The sequence below is a fragment of the Leptodactylus fuscus genome, chromosome 6 (genome assembly GCF_031893055.1).
Source record: "Leptodactylus fuscus isolate aLepFus1 chromosome 6, aLepFus1.hap2, whole genome shotgun sequence".
NCBI lineage: Eukaryota > Metazoa > Chordata > Amphibia > Anura > Leptodactylidae > Leptodactylus > Leptodactylus fuscus.
Window position 1 is genome coordinate 91,654,673 of NC_134270.1, and position 16,413 is coordinate 91,671,085.

Here is a 16,413-nt window from a genome sequence, read left to right on the forward strand (position 1 = left end):
GCCCTTTGAGTCTTGACAAGGCAATCAGACTTTCTCCCAGAACCCGTCTTTCTCTCAACTGGTGGATACACCTGCAAGTCGGATGTCCACAGTCCAATCTCGTTAGACCCTGTAGACAAAGGCATTCTTTTCAGGATGAGGAGCCCATCTGTACAAGAAGACCATATAAGGAGTCTGGAGCAGGATAGAAAGGATGACATCATCCATCTGGAGAGAAGGCAGAGTAGTTTTTCTGGCACTCCTCCATTTCTCTCCTCTTCTTAGAGGAAGAGCTCTCAAGATCTGGTCTGACAACAATTCGACTGTAATAAATAGGGAGGCACCAGATTGTTATCCCTCCTCAGGGAGGCAGGTCTGATTGTCGCCTGGGCAGAGAAAAATCTGACCCATCTCGCCGCAGTTCACATCAAGGGCTCCTTGAACATAGTAGTGGATTCTCCACCAAATCACCCTGAAGTGGGGTCTTCCAGAAGTAGAACTTATGGCGACCAGTCTCAAAGCCAAGGTAGAGACATTCTGCTCACTGTATCAGGACTATCCCTTGACAGTGGATGTCCTGTCCATAACTTGGAGGTTCAGGTTGGCATACATCTTCCCTCCACTTTCCATGATACTAAGGGTAATAATGAAATTCAGACAGGACCAAGCCTCTGTAATAGCCATTCTGCTATCACAGAGCTAGAGAACCCTCCCAAGGGAATCTGCTTGCTACATCATCGTATTATGTTACTGGTAGGATGTAAGGGAATCAATAAGCAATAATGTGACTCTGTGAACTAAATAATGAAAAAGTTATGGCTCTTGGAATAAGAAGAGGGAAAAATGGAAATGTTAAAACTAAAATTGGCTTTGGCATGAAAGTGTTAAGCCCATAAGATTGTCAAGTCTAGACGTTATAAATCCAAAACATTTGTTTGTGCTTATTCATCTTAAATCATGTTCCGATATAATCTCAGTGGAGGTCGTAAGGAGGTTTTCCTCATCTCGTTGGCAAATGGTGCAATGGAAACATAGACTGTTTTAACACAAACAAACAAAAATAAACTTAATTTTTTTTATATTCCATCTTTGACCATTCAATCTTAGGTGTATAGGCTTGACAGTCCTTTGAACATACTAGAGGATACATTTACATTCAATTAGATATATAACAAAATTAGACTGAAAATTCAGCTATTGTTTAATTTGAAAGCATTCTTTTTTTTTTTTTTTTTCTTACCTTAAACTCTTTATGGTAGTTAAAGGGGTATTCCTAGCTCAAGTATCATATTCAGACTTGTAGTTTAAAGGGGTTGTCCAGGATAAATTGATCTTTAGAATGTACAGTCATGGCCAAAAGTTTTGAGAATGACACATATTATATTTTCACATGATCTTCTGCCCTCTGGTTTTTATGTGTGTTTGCCAGATGTTTTTATCACATACAGAAATATAATTGCAATCATATTATGAGTAACAAAAGCTTATATTGACAGTTAGAATGAGTTAATATTTGCAGTGTTGACCCTTCTTCTTCAGGACCTCTGCAATTCTCCCTGACATGCTCTCAATCAACTTCTGGACCAAATCCTGACTGATAGCAGTCCATTCTTGCACAATCAATGCTTGCATTTTGTCAGAATTTGTAGGTTTTTGTTTGTCCACCCATCTCTTGATGATTGACCACAAGTTCTCAATGGGATTAAGATCTGTTCTCTGAGCCATTTAGTTATCACCTTTGCTTTATGGCAAGGTGCTCCATCATGCTGGAAAAAGCATTGTTGATCGCCAAACTGCTCTTGGACAGTTGGGAGAAGTTGATCTTGGAGGACATTCTGGTACCATTCTTTATTCATGGCTGTGTTTTTAGGAAAGACTGTGAGAGAGCCGATTCCCTTGGCTGAGAAGCAACCCCACACATGAATGGTTTCAGGATGCTTTACAGTTGGCATGAGACAAGAATGGTGGTAGCGCTCACCTCGTCTTCTCCGAATAAGCAGTTTTCCAGATGTCCGAAACAATCGAAAAGGGGATTCATCAGAGAAAATGACTTTCCCCAGTCCTCAGCAGTCCACTCCCTGTACCTTTTTCAGAATATCAGTCTGTCCCTGATGTTTTTTCTGGAGAGAAGTGGCTTCTTTGCTGCCCTCCTTGAGACCAGGCCTTGCTCCAAGAGTCTCTGCCTCACAGTGCGTGCAGATGCACTCACACCTGCCTGCTGCCATTCCTGAGCAAGCTCTGCACTGCTGGTAGCCCGATCCCGCAGCCGAAACACTTTTAAGAGATGGTCCTGGTGCTTGCTGGTCTTTCTTGGGCACCTTTTTGCCAACAATGGAACCTCTTTCCTTGAAGTTCTTGATGATGCGATAGATTGTTGACTGAGGTGCAATCTTTATAGCTGTGATACTCTTCCCTGTTAGGCCATTTTTGTGCAGTGCAATGATGAGTGCACGTGTTTCTTTAGAGATAACCATGGTTAACAGAAGAGAAACAATGATGCCAAGCACCAGCCTCCTTTTAAAGTGTCCAGTGGTGTCATTCTTACTTAATCATGACAGATTGATCTCCAGCCCTGTCCTCATCAACACCCACACCTGTGTTAATGGAGCAATCACTGAAACGATGTTAGCTGGTCCTTTTAAGGCAGGGCTGCAATGATGTTGAAATGTGTTTCGGGGGATAAAGTTCATTTTCTAGGCAAATATTGACTTTGCAAGTAATTGCTGTTAAGTTGATCACTCTTTATAACATTCTGGAGTATATGCAAATTGCCATTAGAAAAACTGAAGCAGTAGACTTTGTAAAAATTAATATTTGTATCATTCTCAAAACTTTTGGCCATGACTGTAAGCTACCCCCCCACTTACCTTCCAAATGAATTACTGTACCAAAAAGCTATAATTATCTAGATTGCCAGGGTGGTCATTTGACCTCCCCAGGCACATATTACTGTGACGTTTTATTTCCCGGTTTCCAGAAACAGATCATCACCAATACTAACTCCCCCACCCCATCATATTTACCTATCTTTATGTCTGGATTTCTGGGCATGGTATCTCCCTTGTTCTGTGGAGCTGGCCCCTCTTCTTCTTGACATCTGCTGATTGTCCACGCTTGTGCAATAGAACTGGAGTGCCGGCTACTGCGCATGCCGGCACTCCAGCTCTATTGCGCAGGAAATCATCCAGTGAAGTCCTGTGCCAAGAAGATCCTGCCAGCAAGACAGGTAAGTATGATGGGGGAAGGGGGGTGAGGAAGGGCTAGTAGTGGTATGGGCTAGCTAGGGAAACAGGCAGAGGGTGTGAGTGAAAAAAGGGAGGGTGGGTGAGTGAGTGGAAGAGCGAGTGAGAGAGTCGGCTCTGAGTGAAGCACAAGGCATTATGGTAGTTGTAGGAAAACAGGAAGATACCCATGTAAACAAATGCAGAAGATACCAGGAGCTCCCAGAAAAACCCAGAAATCACTTAAAACACTGCTAAAGGAATTTGGTTGCACTTATTATCCTATTAATAGCACTAACAGACCTTTTTTGAAAAATTATTTTCTGCCTTTAAGATAACTGAAGTGTTTTCTTCTTATATTTCTTTCTTGCTTAAAAATAAATAAATCTTTCTCCTTAGTTTTTACAGCTGGTGGCCTCGGTTACCGACTTGCTAAAGGTCGGAATGACGACTCTCCCACAATCCCAATTGTCCCTGCTCCCACAATCTGTTTTTTTTTTTTTTTTTTTACATATGGCTTTCAGTTTTGCGCCCTGATAAGGGCTACCTACATTTCTTAAGCAGTTCATATTTTCGTACAAACTGCCAGAAATTGATGGAGAGAAAAATCTTCCACGGAGGACTTTTCTTTCTTCCCGTTTCAGTATAAAAACAGTGGATACATTATAGTCTATGGCAATGATGGTGAACCTTGTAGAGACAGAGTGCCCACACTGCAACTCAAAACCCGCTAAATTATGGCAAAGTGCCAACACAGCATTTTAACCTTAATCCTGAGCAGAACCATAATTGCGGACAGTTACGGACTCACAAAATACAGTCATGTGAATGGGACTTTACAGAGCTTTCAATAATACAAACAACCATGTATTGAAAGGTAATAGTTCACATTTGGTACTCTTAAACAATTAATGTTCAATATTTACATTGCGCAGTATCTGTTTTATAGTGAGTGTGCAATGTTATTACAGTCTGTACTAATATCACATGTGGTATAAAATAAGATACTGTGTGATATAAATAGTGAAAGGCCCCCACAAAGTACAATGTGCTCCACAGTGGCCCCTAGACAGTACAATACACTCCACAGTGGGCCCCAGACAGTACAATGCGCTTCAAAGTGGCCAGACAGTGCTCCACAGTGGGCCCTCACCACAGTATTATATGCTCTACTTTAGGCCCCCACACAGTAGTATATTGTCCACAATCGCCCCACACAGTATGATATTCACTGTAAAATATACAATATTTGGTGAAATCTGTAATCAATTGTTGAGAGGCCTTAAGAGTGAAGACTAAGCTTTTTATTATAGAAAACAATATGTAGATTTATTAATGTCTTCAAGAAAAAAAACAGGAACAGGGAAAACTTTCAGAATAACAGAAATGTCAGTCAATGTCTCATTAGCTTACGTTGTCAGAGAAGCTCATAGTTAGATTCCTTCATCTGGATATCTTGTAGAGTCCCATCTTGGTTCATGCTTGATCATCTGGTTGATATAACTCTGGTCACGACATCTTGTCCAGGATGAGAGAGAGAGATAGCAGGCAGATCTGCCTTAGATCCCCCATAGATCATCCCCCATGGATGACGACCACCACCACCCAGACATGTGTGACTCATTTAAGTTCATGAAAGGGGGTGCTGCCTTCCATCTTGTTGCTTTATAAGGACACCTCTAAAATGGTGTACCCTAACTACACCTATTTACCATGAAGTCAGCAGACTAGAATTTTAACCCTCTGTATGCCAGGAATATTGTATCATAATATTTAACATTCCCACAGTGGTTCCCACATAGTATTATGTGCTCCACAGTGGCCCCCAAGACACACTATTGTATGCTCCACAGTACGCCCTCACACATTTTGTCCCTCTTTCTATTCTTTGAAAGTTGGGAGGTATGTTCTACAGTACCTACCTCTAAGTTTGTTATTGATGTCAATGTGCTCCATAACCACTGGATACTCCATAGCTTCTCCCAGTAATCCATTGGCTTGATCCATGATATACTGAACCAGAACACACTGTTCAGTATTCCCAGTCTTTGCAAGAGATTGGCCTGCTTCCATATTAGAGTCTCACACTACCAGATCTTTATGGCCTTTACTATGCTCCCATTCCTCTTCGAACTGGAGCAGATGTTCCCCTGGTTGCTGTAAGAAGTGGAATGCTGTAGCTGGACTACCCATGGGCTCATTCATCTGCCAACTTTGCAAAGTTATTGGGGTGTTCCATGTACTGACCGTCCTGACACTCTCCCCTCTATTCTCATTCTAACTGTTATGCTGGGTTCACACCAGCATTTGTACTCCGTACGGGGATTCCATTCCCCTCTGAATAATGTGGAGAGAAAAGCTCTGTAAGCGGTGCTTTTCTGTCTGCATTTTTTTATCTTATGGGGCGGAAACCAAATGGAAACCATTCTGCCGGTCTGTTTTGAACCTCCATGCTTCCATTCTGATCTGCGTTATTACATTTCTGCTCAGTGAGTAGCAAACTTCTCTCTATGTTATCAATTGCAAAAGACATTACTCATTTTGATCCAGAATCTGGATCTGCAAACACAATCTGCTGAAGAGCAGAGAAAGTGTTTCCTCATGCTGAAGTACTTGTCAGATCTCAACAAGGAGCGGAGAAGTAATACATGGTTACACAATCTGATCACACACATTGCCTACCTTTCAGTACAATGGGAGGCAGATTCAAGATGGAGAAACCAAACGTGGAAAAAATAACCATCCTACATCGTACATCATAACCAACCAGCCTACATCCTACTACTACTGATGATTTGGCAGATGATTTAGCCGCAGAATCTGTGTCACAAGCTATTCTGACGATTAGTCCTATTCATATGAGACTAATCAGCATGTAAAAGCCTCAGAGAAAAGCTGAAGTTCTACTTTAGCTTCTTACCTCAGGAGGTTGAGGGCCCGAAAGTGGAGAGGAATTGAAGGTGGAAGTACGCCACAAACTCCTCTTTATTTTCTGTTGTGTTTGATTGGCCCCTTATAATCAACACTAATGACAAAGCTGGTTGTTTTTTGTTTGTTTTTTTTTTAGTAAAGGTGCAAAGATGTACCTTCCCTTTAAGTGAACGTCCAGCTCTCTGTGGGAAGCAGAGGATACCGGAAAAGTGCTTGCCGCAGAGAGATCCCATAAATCACATAACTGATTATAGTAGATGTTATAAAATTACACCATAGGTGTAACAAGAAATTCTGAATACTATTGGTGCTGTTTTTCCCCAAACGTAAACATTTTACCTTTTTTTATTTTATTTAATGTCTTTCAGCCAGGACAATGTTCTGCTTTATATAGAAAAAAACTCAGCTGCAGAAGGCACACTGCAGACACATGCAAAGTCCACATCCCAGCGACAAGTAGAAAACAGAACATTATAGTCATTAACCAAAACTATTGTTCAAGACGCACTGCTCCCTAGGAATCATTAAATAAGGTCCTTGTAACACCACCTACCACGAGTGACAGGTAAAAGGAGTGCAAGGACAGGACAACAATATAAGACAAGTCCATAAATAAGACAAAAAAAAAACAAAACTATTTGACTCCTTTGTCCATCAAGTCCAGGTTATTAAGTAGTGGAGGGAGTTGAAGCGGTGTAATTTGAGCCTGTAATAAGTCTATTGTGCTTATAAATAGTCTAGGTTAGGTATACGCTTCTGAGCAGGTCCTACATTTAGGGCATCAATGGTCCCCTGCCCCTGTGCTGGATATCTGCAGTTGGATGTGAATGAAGTGCTACAAGTATTCCAGCTCCAGAGCGTGTCGTAAGGCCTCCAGGTCAGCGTGACAGGAGATTCGCCAGAATGGCATGTTGTGCTGCAACACAAAAAGAGAATGTAAAAACTATAGGTTTGTGGGGGAAAAAAAATTCAGTCTAACTGTTATGGATGAGAGCAACGGACATAAAATAATGGTAGTATAAACCTAGCATTGCTAACTTTTGTGATAGATACATAATAAAGTGCATTACTAAGGGGCCCCGCAGGTTTCCGTCTCTACTGTTTTTGAAAGGATATGCCAAAGCTGGTACCTCCACGAAGGACCGGATTTCTGTCATATACTGATTGTTCTCCTTTCTGGAGGGACGGACCCTAATGGCTCACAAATACATGATTAAGTGGACTGAGGCTCTGGGCAAGCAGATCTCACCCGCTCAATGGCAAATCATATAGTCTCATGCAGCTAAGTCAAAATTTTGTAAGACTACTGCATACCCTTAACTCTTGTGTCTCCTATACTTGCTAAAGATGCTTCTCAGCAGTGGGTACATTGCATCATATCTTCTGGGACTGCCCTTTAATCCTCCCATTTTGAACAGAAGTTAAAGTTTTGACTGATGATCTAGTTATACACGGTGTCCAACTGGACCCACTCATTTACTTGCTTAATCTGCCTCCCCGACACCTTGCAAAAGGACGTCCAAGCTGTTTTTATATCTTTGCATTGCTGCTAAATCTCTTGTGGCTCTCCAGTGGAAGAGTGTGAACCTCCCTACAGGCCCTGCTGTTGTAGTAAAGGGATTCTATGATTGGCTATTGGGATTTTTAACTAAGCATATCTTTTAGAAAGGCTATTCCAGACATACCTTTAATTCAGTAATCCTCCCAGCCGTTTTTGAATTAGCCTGCTTTTATTGATATGCTAATTAGCCTCCATGATGCACCCAGAAGTTTACTGAGCACTGTCTGATGTGTGTAAACAGGAGAAGGTGAGAGCAGGGAAGGCTGATGAGTCATCAGCAGCAGCCTTCCCTGCTCTCACCTCCTCCTGTATTTTTGGTATAAAGAGAGATATCTATATGCCAGTGAATGGTATCCTACTAATCCTACTAATAAGTTTGGATGTTTGTGAGTTTGGATGTTTGTTCCTCAATCACACAAAAACAGCTGAACGGATTTGCATGAAATTTGCCACATACATAGATAGGAACCCCGATTAAAACATAGGCTACTTTTTAACCCAGTAAATGACATCACTTCACGACCGCAGTGAAGTAATTTAGGTTCACACAACACTAAAGGACCTGTGATGACGTCATTACAGGTCCTTGAGCCATTCTCAGATAGGATCATGCCAGGCAGTGGGCGGAGCTACATGCTATTTTGTGGGCAGAGCTATATAGGATGAAGTTGGACAGTGTGAAAGCTGAAGAAAATGGAGTCTCATAGAAGATCAGGAGACTACAGAACATGCAGGCTGTATGTGGGCAAGAGGATTATATTGGGTGTAGAGTTTCAGTGAGTACTACAGGGAATGTGTTGTTCTGCCTCTGATGGCGGAGAACTTTGGCACATTTCAGCAGCATCCATTCAGCCCTTTGTAACACAGAAGATGCTCAGACAGTCACATAACCAAACCCCTGTAATCACAATTGCCCGATGTAGCAGAGTTTAGGCAGTGCTGTAGCACACCTCTATAGGCTCTCCATATGTAAACATGTACATACAGCTGGGTATCCTATGCATATGCAGCGATGTAGCACAGCTGATACACTGATTGAACTGTGGGAAATTTCTGCAACATCTGTTCAGCCGTTTCCAACACAGAAGCTGCTCAGACACTGACATAAGAACATCCCTCTAATCCAAATGGCCAGATGTAGCAGAGCTTAGGCAACGCTGTAGCACAGCTGAGTATGCTCTCCATATGCAGAGATGTACATACAACTGAGTATGCTGCGCATATGCTGCGATGTAGCAGAACTGAGACGCGGGAGCAGGCTGATCATCCACAACAGCTAAGAGGAAACAATTATTGATAAAGGGGACTATTATTTATAAGAAGGAACTAATATTAGTAAGGGGGATTGATTTATAAGGGGGCAGTATAGTAACTCATATGGTGATACAAAGTTGGCAAAAAGGGGGTTGTTATTACTGGCGGCAGAAAAGGGTATTATTAAATCACTACTTTAAAGGAGTTTTCCATCTATAAACTGATTTTTGATACTGTTGACCTGTCCACAGGATAGGACCTCAGTGTGCCATCTGTTGGGGTCCAATTGTTCAGTGTGGACAGTGCAGCACCGTCCACTGTATAGTGGTGTTTCTGGGTAATTGCAGCGCTACTCCTATTGCTTTAATGGGTGTGGTGTGACATCCTGTACACAAGCTGGATCTAGCACCCGGAAACAGTTGATCTGTGTGGGGTTCGGGTGTTGATGACATACTGACATATTGATAAGCTGTCCTGTGGATAGATTATCAGTATAAAAAAAAATCCACCAGAAAAACACTTTCTTTGATTTGATGCTTGTTAAGATAGAAGTATGTGCAGTGCACGACTACGTCATGGATGTCATCACCATGTTGAAGTGGTGTGCTACTTGGTCCTTGAATAGAGGTCTTAGTGGTCTTTAGATGATGTGTTATAGTGGTAATAATTCTCTCCAGTATAGCGGTATACCTATGGTGGTTTCACAACTATATATATGTTTACAATTTTTTTTCCCCTAATCTTTTAAGACTATATCAACGCCACTGGAAGTACAGCCCTGACTTCTGAAATGACTAAATACGACAGTGTTGTTGGTAAGTCAGGATTTGGGGCTTTAAATTTTGCTCAGGGCCCCATTTTGTCTAAAACCAGCCCTTACTAGAGCAAGTATGTTATGTGTTCTGGTATAAAGCTACAGTTCTGAACTAAAGGACGTGTGGTGACTTCAGTAACGGTCTGTTCTGTCTTTGGTGTGGGAGCAGTGAGTACAATGGCTGATCCCATCAGAAAATTACAGGGGATTTGCTGGAGGAAATTGCTCTGGAAACTTCTGGAAATTACTATACAGGCAGAAACAGATCATTACATTTCAGGCTGCAGTTAAATCTTGTGTCAGGGTTTGTTACCTTTTTTGCCGCTTGTTCCTCCTCCACACCATCTCCAATTACAACGTATACAGCTTTCCTCCCGAATCTCTGCATTATCCTCTCAAAGCAGCACTCCTTCCCTGCACATACAGACATTTCGTCATATTACAGAGCTAGAGGTGTCCAACATAAAACAAGGTGACAGCTGACCAACTGGCTAGGCTCACATCATGTTTTTACAATATAGTTCATGTCTCCATTTTGAATAATTAAAAAATTGTATGCCAAAACAAATGTATCCAAACAAATATCATGCTACAGTCTTCAATATTTTATACATCTTTGTTTATTTTTGAAGTACAGAAAAGTATGGTGTGCCTCACTTTTCTGTAAAAAAAGATGGAGACTGAAAAATACAGTATATGTCTGACTATAAGATGCACCCCAGGTTTTGCTAAGAAAAATTTGAAAATAATATTTCATATTAATTTTAGTTTCAAAGGTATTTATTAAATAATAGTAAAAGAGAAACAGTGTACAACCAGAAAAATGATATCAGTAAAAAAAAAAAACAGTCCAAAAAGCAAGTATTCCAAAGTACAACACAAAAGGGGTAATACCTGTCTTTGTTGCACTGTAAAGATTTTCAATGGGAAAGACAGTACCCAACCCATAGAGCAGGACTTTGGCAATGGCCGGGATGAGCTGGGTTGTGGTGACCAACACATTCACACAGTTGGGCCTGAAGATATTTTTTTAAAAAATAAAAGAAATTAGCAATTATCAGACACAATGAGAGTGGAGGTGTTTTTTTTTTTTTTTTTCATAAAAGGGATTATTTCAAACTATTAATGTACTGCAGGATATGGACATTTGATCGAGCTCTTTGTCCTCTCACCTGGAATGTATGAGGTTTAGAGCCTTGAGTGCATGTGTCAGCCACAGATCAGTCAGAGCCTCCATCTCCGCTCTTATCTGCAGCCAAGTCTCTCTCTTGGGAGCTCCAATCAGTCCTTAAATTATGGAAAAGTAAGAATTACAAGGTCTTGTAGAAAATTTATATAAGAGCAAATAGGCTAGTCCCTAGTGAAAGACAAAATAAGGCTGTAAGGTATACGAGGGTTGTAGCAGGAATAAGACAGTGGGGCTTTTGGTGCAGGGGCAGGACCATTTTAATAGATTAGGAGGCCCTGTTCAAAGATCTCATATGTGGGCCCACATCCACAATTTCATTTTCCTTAACTAGCCCCACATAAGGCCCTCTTCCCCATCAGTCACCCATATTACATAAAACAAATCCCAAACAATATTTTCCTAACCCATTTGTCATAGACCTGCAGGCTCTGGCTGCAATGATATCTGTGGCTTAGCACTCATCATTGCGCCTCCCTGCTACAGACATCAGCTGAGTAATGGAGCGGATACCTTTGTATTCCTGCATTGTATTCAATTAGTTGAAAATCGCTATCTGCCACCCAGAACAGCAGGACTGCTAAACACTTCTGTCCCTCTTTTAATGCTAAAATCCATTTTACAATTATTACATTGCGTTTTTGACCCTAAGTTTAATGTGAACTTGGGCAAAATGAAAGGAGTTGACACAATTCAGTCACATAAGTAAAATCCATGAAAGCAATAAAAGGTAGTCTGTCACCAGGAAACTCAATATCAAGCCAGCCACAGTGTAGACCTTTAGATAGCCCAATAGATGCACTTGAATGAGCCATTTTCCATAATAAATATGTGAATGATGCTGAAATGCAACGGGTGTGCCAGAGCTTCCAAGGGCTCTGTATTCAGGTTTGAAAACTTGAGGCTCGAGTACAGTGGCGAATGCCTGAGCCTTATTTGTATATTTCTACGAGAAGGAAATGATGCATCTATGGGACTGTCCTAAAGGTATGATTGTGCAGATTTTTCTGGTGGTAGATTCCCTTTGAGTACTAATCTCATTGAGCAGCTTTCTGGAGATTTGACAGTGACAATTAAACACAATAAACATCTGTTTACTGCAGCAAATAACGTCCATCTGTGACGATGATCCTACTAAAGCTATTCATATGAGGAACACAATGAAATCAGAGCTGGAGATAAATATCCACAAGTACAGCTGAGCTAGAGTCGATGACATTGTCATTAACCCTCCATGACATGCAGAAGTGAAACATCTAAATTATACTATGTGAGTAAATGTGCACAAAGTAGGTCAACAAAATAGACGAGAGGAAATCTCATATTATCATCTGTACAAGGCCAGCTCCTAGGCCTTTATGTAAAATGTGTGCAAGTCCCTCTACAGCTTTAATGTTCCTGTTGTGATGCCCGTGGCAGAAGGCTCTCCGGGCTTTCAGGTAACCGGGTATGGAGCAACTGCAACCTCTGCATTCTGATAGCATTATACAGTAACATAACCTATATGATATGTGGGCTTGGGGTGGCTGTAGGCGGTAGAAAAAAATAATATTGATGTTCATAATTCTTACCAACATGTGACATGTGGGGTGTATCAGGAGGTCTTACAATTTCTTACAAGAATGAAACTAAATTTATTGAAGTCTTCATAAAGATAGATACAGGATAAAAATCAGAATAAATGCATCAGCTATGAATGTTTAATTGTCCATTTTCAAGATGTCGTGCTATAGGTCAGGGACTCCTAAATCCTCTGTGTGTGTCCATAAGTGCATACCCCTGTGATTGAGATTATGAATAATTTATACCAATCTTGTAGGTGTTTCTTAGAGGTTTTCATCACTATATATGGGAAAACTCTGTTCTTGCATATACTCATGACATACACTTGTGCACAAGATAGTAGTGTATATCAGCAGTGATTATAGTTAATGCCCCATTCCAATGAATATTGTAACCCATATTTAACACAGTCTGAGTGATACAATGACTCCAGCACCCTCCACCACACACACCTCCCACATTGTTCTTGTAGGTGCTATACATCTCCTTCACTCTTCTGTAGCGGAATGCCAATTTCCTCATCCAGTCGACACCTCCATGGACCCCAGATCCCAGACAGAGATTTGCTCCTGCAGCCGAGCTGTGAAAACCATCTGCTGCAAAGTTGTATGTGCTGCATTGGATTAAGACAAGGAGAGATGGATGGTTCAAGGTTATAAAAAGACAGAACTACAACCCCAATTCCAAGAAAAGTTGGTATGCTGTATAAAAGGTAAAGAAAATTAAACTACAATTTGTACTTTTCTTATAACTATCCCCCCTTCCCCATAGATTATAAGCCCTCGCAGGCAGGGCCCTCTACCCCACCGTGCCAGTCGGTCACTGTTAGTATTATATCTACCTGTATATTTTGTGTATTGTATGTAACCCCCAGATGTAAAGCACCATGGAATTAATGGTGCTATATAAATAAACAATAATAATAATAAATATAATAATAATAACTATAATTTATTCATATTAAAACACATAACATTGAACATAAAAACATGTGTATGAAAAAAAATGTACTCATTTAGGAACTGATGGCAGGAACGCAGGCACAAACAGGTACCTTTGACCACTATTGCAGGACCCAACAAGAGTAGAGGCATTTGTATAGTGAATTTTGACAAACAGACCTGACAATTTATCAAAAATGGACGCTGGGGGACATCTAGGTGACTACAACAAAATACGTTTTCACATAGACTTTAATAAGATGTTTACTAGAGTGGGTACAAAAACACTAAATTTCAAGCAGGCCAATTTTCACCAGTTGAGAAGGGAGTTTAGCAGCAGCTGAGAGGGGTTATTTATCAAATGCACCTTTTTTCAGTGAAATTTTGCACAGTTGCGCCTTTTGTTGCCTTTTGATTTTGTGGCGGGATTTACTAATCAGGTACAATTGGTTGATAAATTCCATTGTCGCCATGTGTTGTGTTGTGCCTTTGTATTGGATAGAGACTTCTCGCATAAAAAAAAAAAACGCAAACACTTTATAAATCCAATGAAAAGGCAAAAAAGGCACAGCACACGCTAAATTCAGGCACAAACACATTAATAAATGTGCCCCAAAGTCCTCAAAGTAAATGGACCACAAAGTAAATAGAAAAATTTTAAAAACATCCTAAAGCTAACGCCCCATGTACTGGGCAGCAGAACTTTCTGCTTCCATTATACGCATTGGGTAACCGCCAGCGTTTTCGTAAGTATTATTGAAATGCTGTGATTTCTGAAATTGGAACGGTTTTGGAAATTGTAGCGTGTCCAATGCACGTGTTTTCCCACAATGTGTGGATTGGATTAGCTAGAATCCTATCCACTTTATCGGGCCTGTAAAAGGCTGCGTTTTTTTTCTGTGCTGTTTCCCCAGTTACCAATGCTATGAGTGATTAATAAAAAGCATTTAAAATACTAAAACAAGAAGATAGTGATGTGGCACTAAAAAATTATAAAGAGAAAAATAAATTATATAAAAGACAAATAAAGGCAGCAAAGACCAAAACAGAGATGACAATTGCCAGGGAAAGTAAAAATAATCCAAAAGAATACTACACCTACATAAATAATAAAGTAAACACTGACAATGATGAGCCTTCTCAAAAATTATCTGGGTGTAAAGGTGAGTGGGGAGGAGAAAAAAAATTTACTTGTGAAGGACTAGTAGTGCGTGAGATAGCACAGCTAGGGAGACCGGGGGGGCTAGTAGTCAGCGGAATATCTTAGATAAGAAGACAGGGAGGGGGGTGTAACAGAGTGAGAGAGGAGGGTCAGAGCAGTGACAGGGAGGTAGTGTGGAAGGTACAACAGGAAACTACATAGCTGGAAGCTAACACCATTTAAACAAATGCAGAAGATACCAGGAGCTCTCACAGAGAGCCAGAAATCACACAAAACACTACTAAAAGTATATGGTGTACTTTTAACCCATTAATGGCACTAACAGACATTTTTTTTAAAAAAAATTGCCTGGGAAACCCTGTTAAGGATTCAGTAATGAACAGGTCTGTTCTACAGCACTGGAGCAAAGCAAATGTGGTTTAAATATTCAAAAAGGGAACTAAAAGTGAGGCTGGAAACATCCAACTAATCCGCTGAAATTCTAAGAGATGCTATCCTGGAGTATCTCAATGTAAATAATCTTATAACACCCAATCAGCATGGGTTTATGAGGAATCGGTCCGGTCAGACTAAACTCATCAGCTTCTATGAAGAGGTCAATTGTGGACTGGACATGGGTAATATGCGAACATGGTGTATCTGAACTATTCAAAGGCTTTTGATACTGTTCCACATAAAAGGCTGGTATACAAAATAAGAATGTTAGGACAAGGGAAAAAAACATGCATTTGACTTTACAACTGGCTTAGTGATAGGAAACATAGGATGCTGGTCAATGATAAATACTCAGATTGGAATACTCTTATTTATAATGGGGAAAACTTACACTATGTGATCAAAGTATCGGGACACCCCCAAAAACATAGGTTTTTCGTATTAGGGTGCATTGTGCTGCCACCTACTACCAGGTACTCCAGATCAGCGACCTCAGTAGACATTAGACATTGTGAGAGAGAAGAATGGGGCGCTCCGCGGAATTCACAGACTTCGAACGTGGTCAGGTGATTGGGTGCCACACATCATGCAAGTCAATGCCAAACGACGCCTCGCTCGGTGTAAGGAGCGTAAACATTGGACGATTGAACAGTGGAAAAACGTTGTGTGGAGTGACGAATCACGGTACACAATGTGGCGATCCGATGGTAGGGTGTGGGTATGACGAATGCCCGGTGAACGTCATCTGCCAGCGTGTGTAGTGCCAACAGTAAAATTCGGAGGCGGTAGTGTTATGGTGTGGTCGTATTTTTAATGGAGGGGGCTTGCACCCCTTGTTGTTTTGCGTGGCACTATCACAGCACAGGCCTACATTGATGTTTTAAACACCTTCTTGCTTCTCACTGTTGAAGAGCAATTTGGGGATGGCGATTGCATCTTTCAACATGATCGAGCACCTGTTCATACTGCACAGCCTGTGACGGAGTGGTTACACGACAATAACATATCTGTAATGGACTGGCCTGCACAGAGTCCTGACTAGGGTTGAGCGATCGTGTTCGGAATGTGTTAGGAATGAATGGAAGCAGCCGGCACACGGCCTTAACTCCCTGCGCGCCAGCTGCGTCCATTCATTCTAATGGGAGACTAGCTAACATGTCTATTAGCTACTTACCTACAGAGATGGCTGGTCCGGTGCCCGATGCTCTCGTTCTTCTTCGCCTCGCTGCCCCCGCCTCCCAGGTTAGTGTTAAAGAGCTAGGAAGAAGGCGGGGCTTGTGGCTTAGGAGAGTGTGGGCGGGTACTGGGAGGGGAAACGTCACGTCTCCCTGCCCTGTACCCGCCCACACTCTCCTAACCTGGGAGG

General features: G+C 41.3%; 1 protein-coding gene across 1 annotated transcript in view; it reads right to left on the minus strand.

The window, feature by feature from the left end:
* Nucleotides 1–6,479: 6,479 nt before the first annotated feature.
* Nucleotides 6,480–16,413, minus strand: part of EYA2 (EYA transcriptional coactivator and phosphatase 2) — a 176,503-nt gene continuing 166,569 nt past the window's right edge. Inside the window, exons 12-16 of the mRNA XM_075276795.1 lie at nt 12,962–13,122; nt 10,933–11,047; nt 10,655–10,776; nt 10,074–10,174; nt 6,480–7,047 (exon numbers count right to left, since the gene is read on the minus strand). Coding sequence (XP_075132896.1) covers nt 6,967–7,047; nt 10,074–10,174; nt 10,655–10,776; nt 10,933–11,047; nt 12,962–13,122 — 580 coding nt within the window. The 3' untranslated portion in view covers nt 6,480–6,966. The remainder of the gene's footprint in view (nt 7,048–10,073; nt 10,175–10,654; nt 10,777–10,932; nt 11,048–12,961; nt 13,123–16,413) is intronic.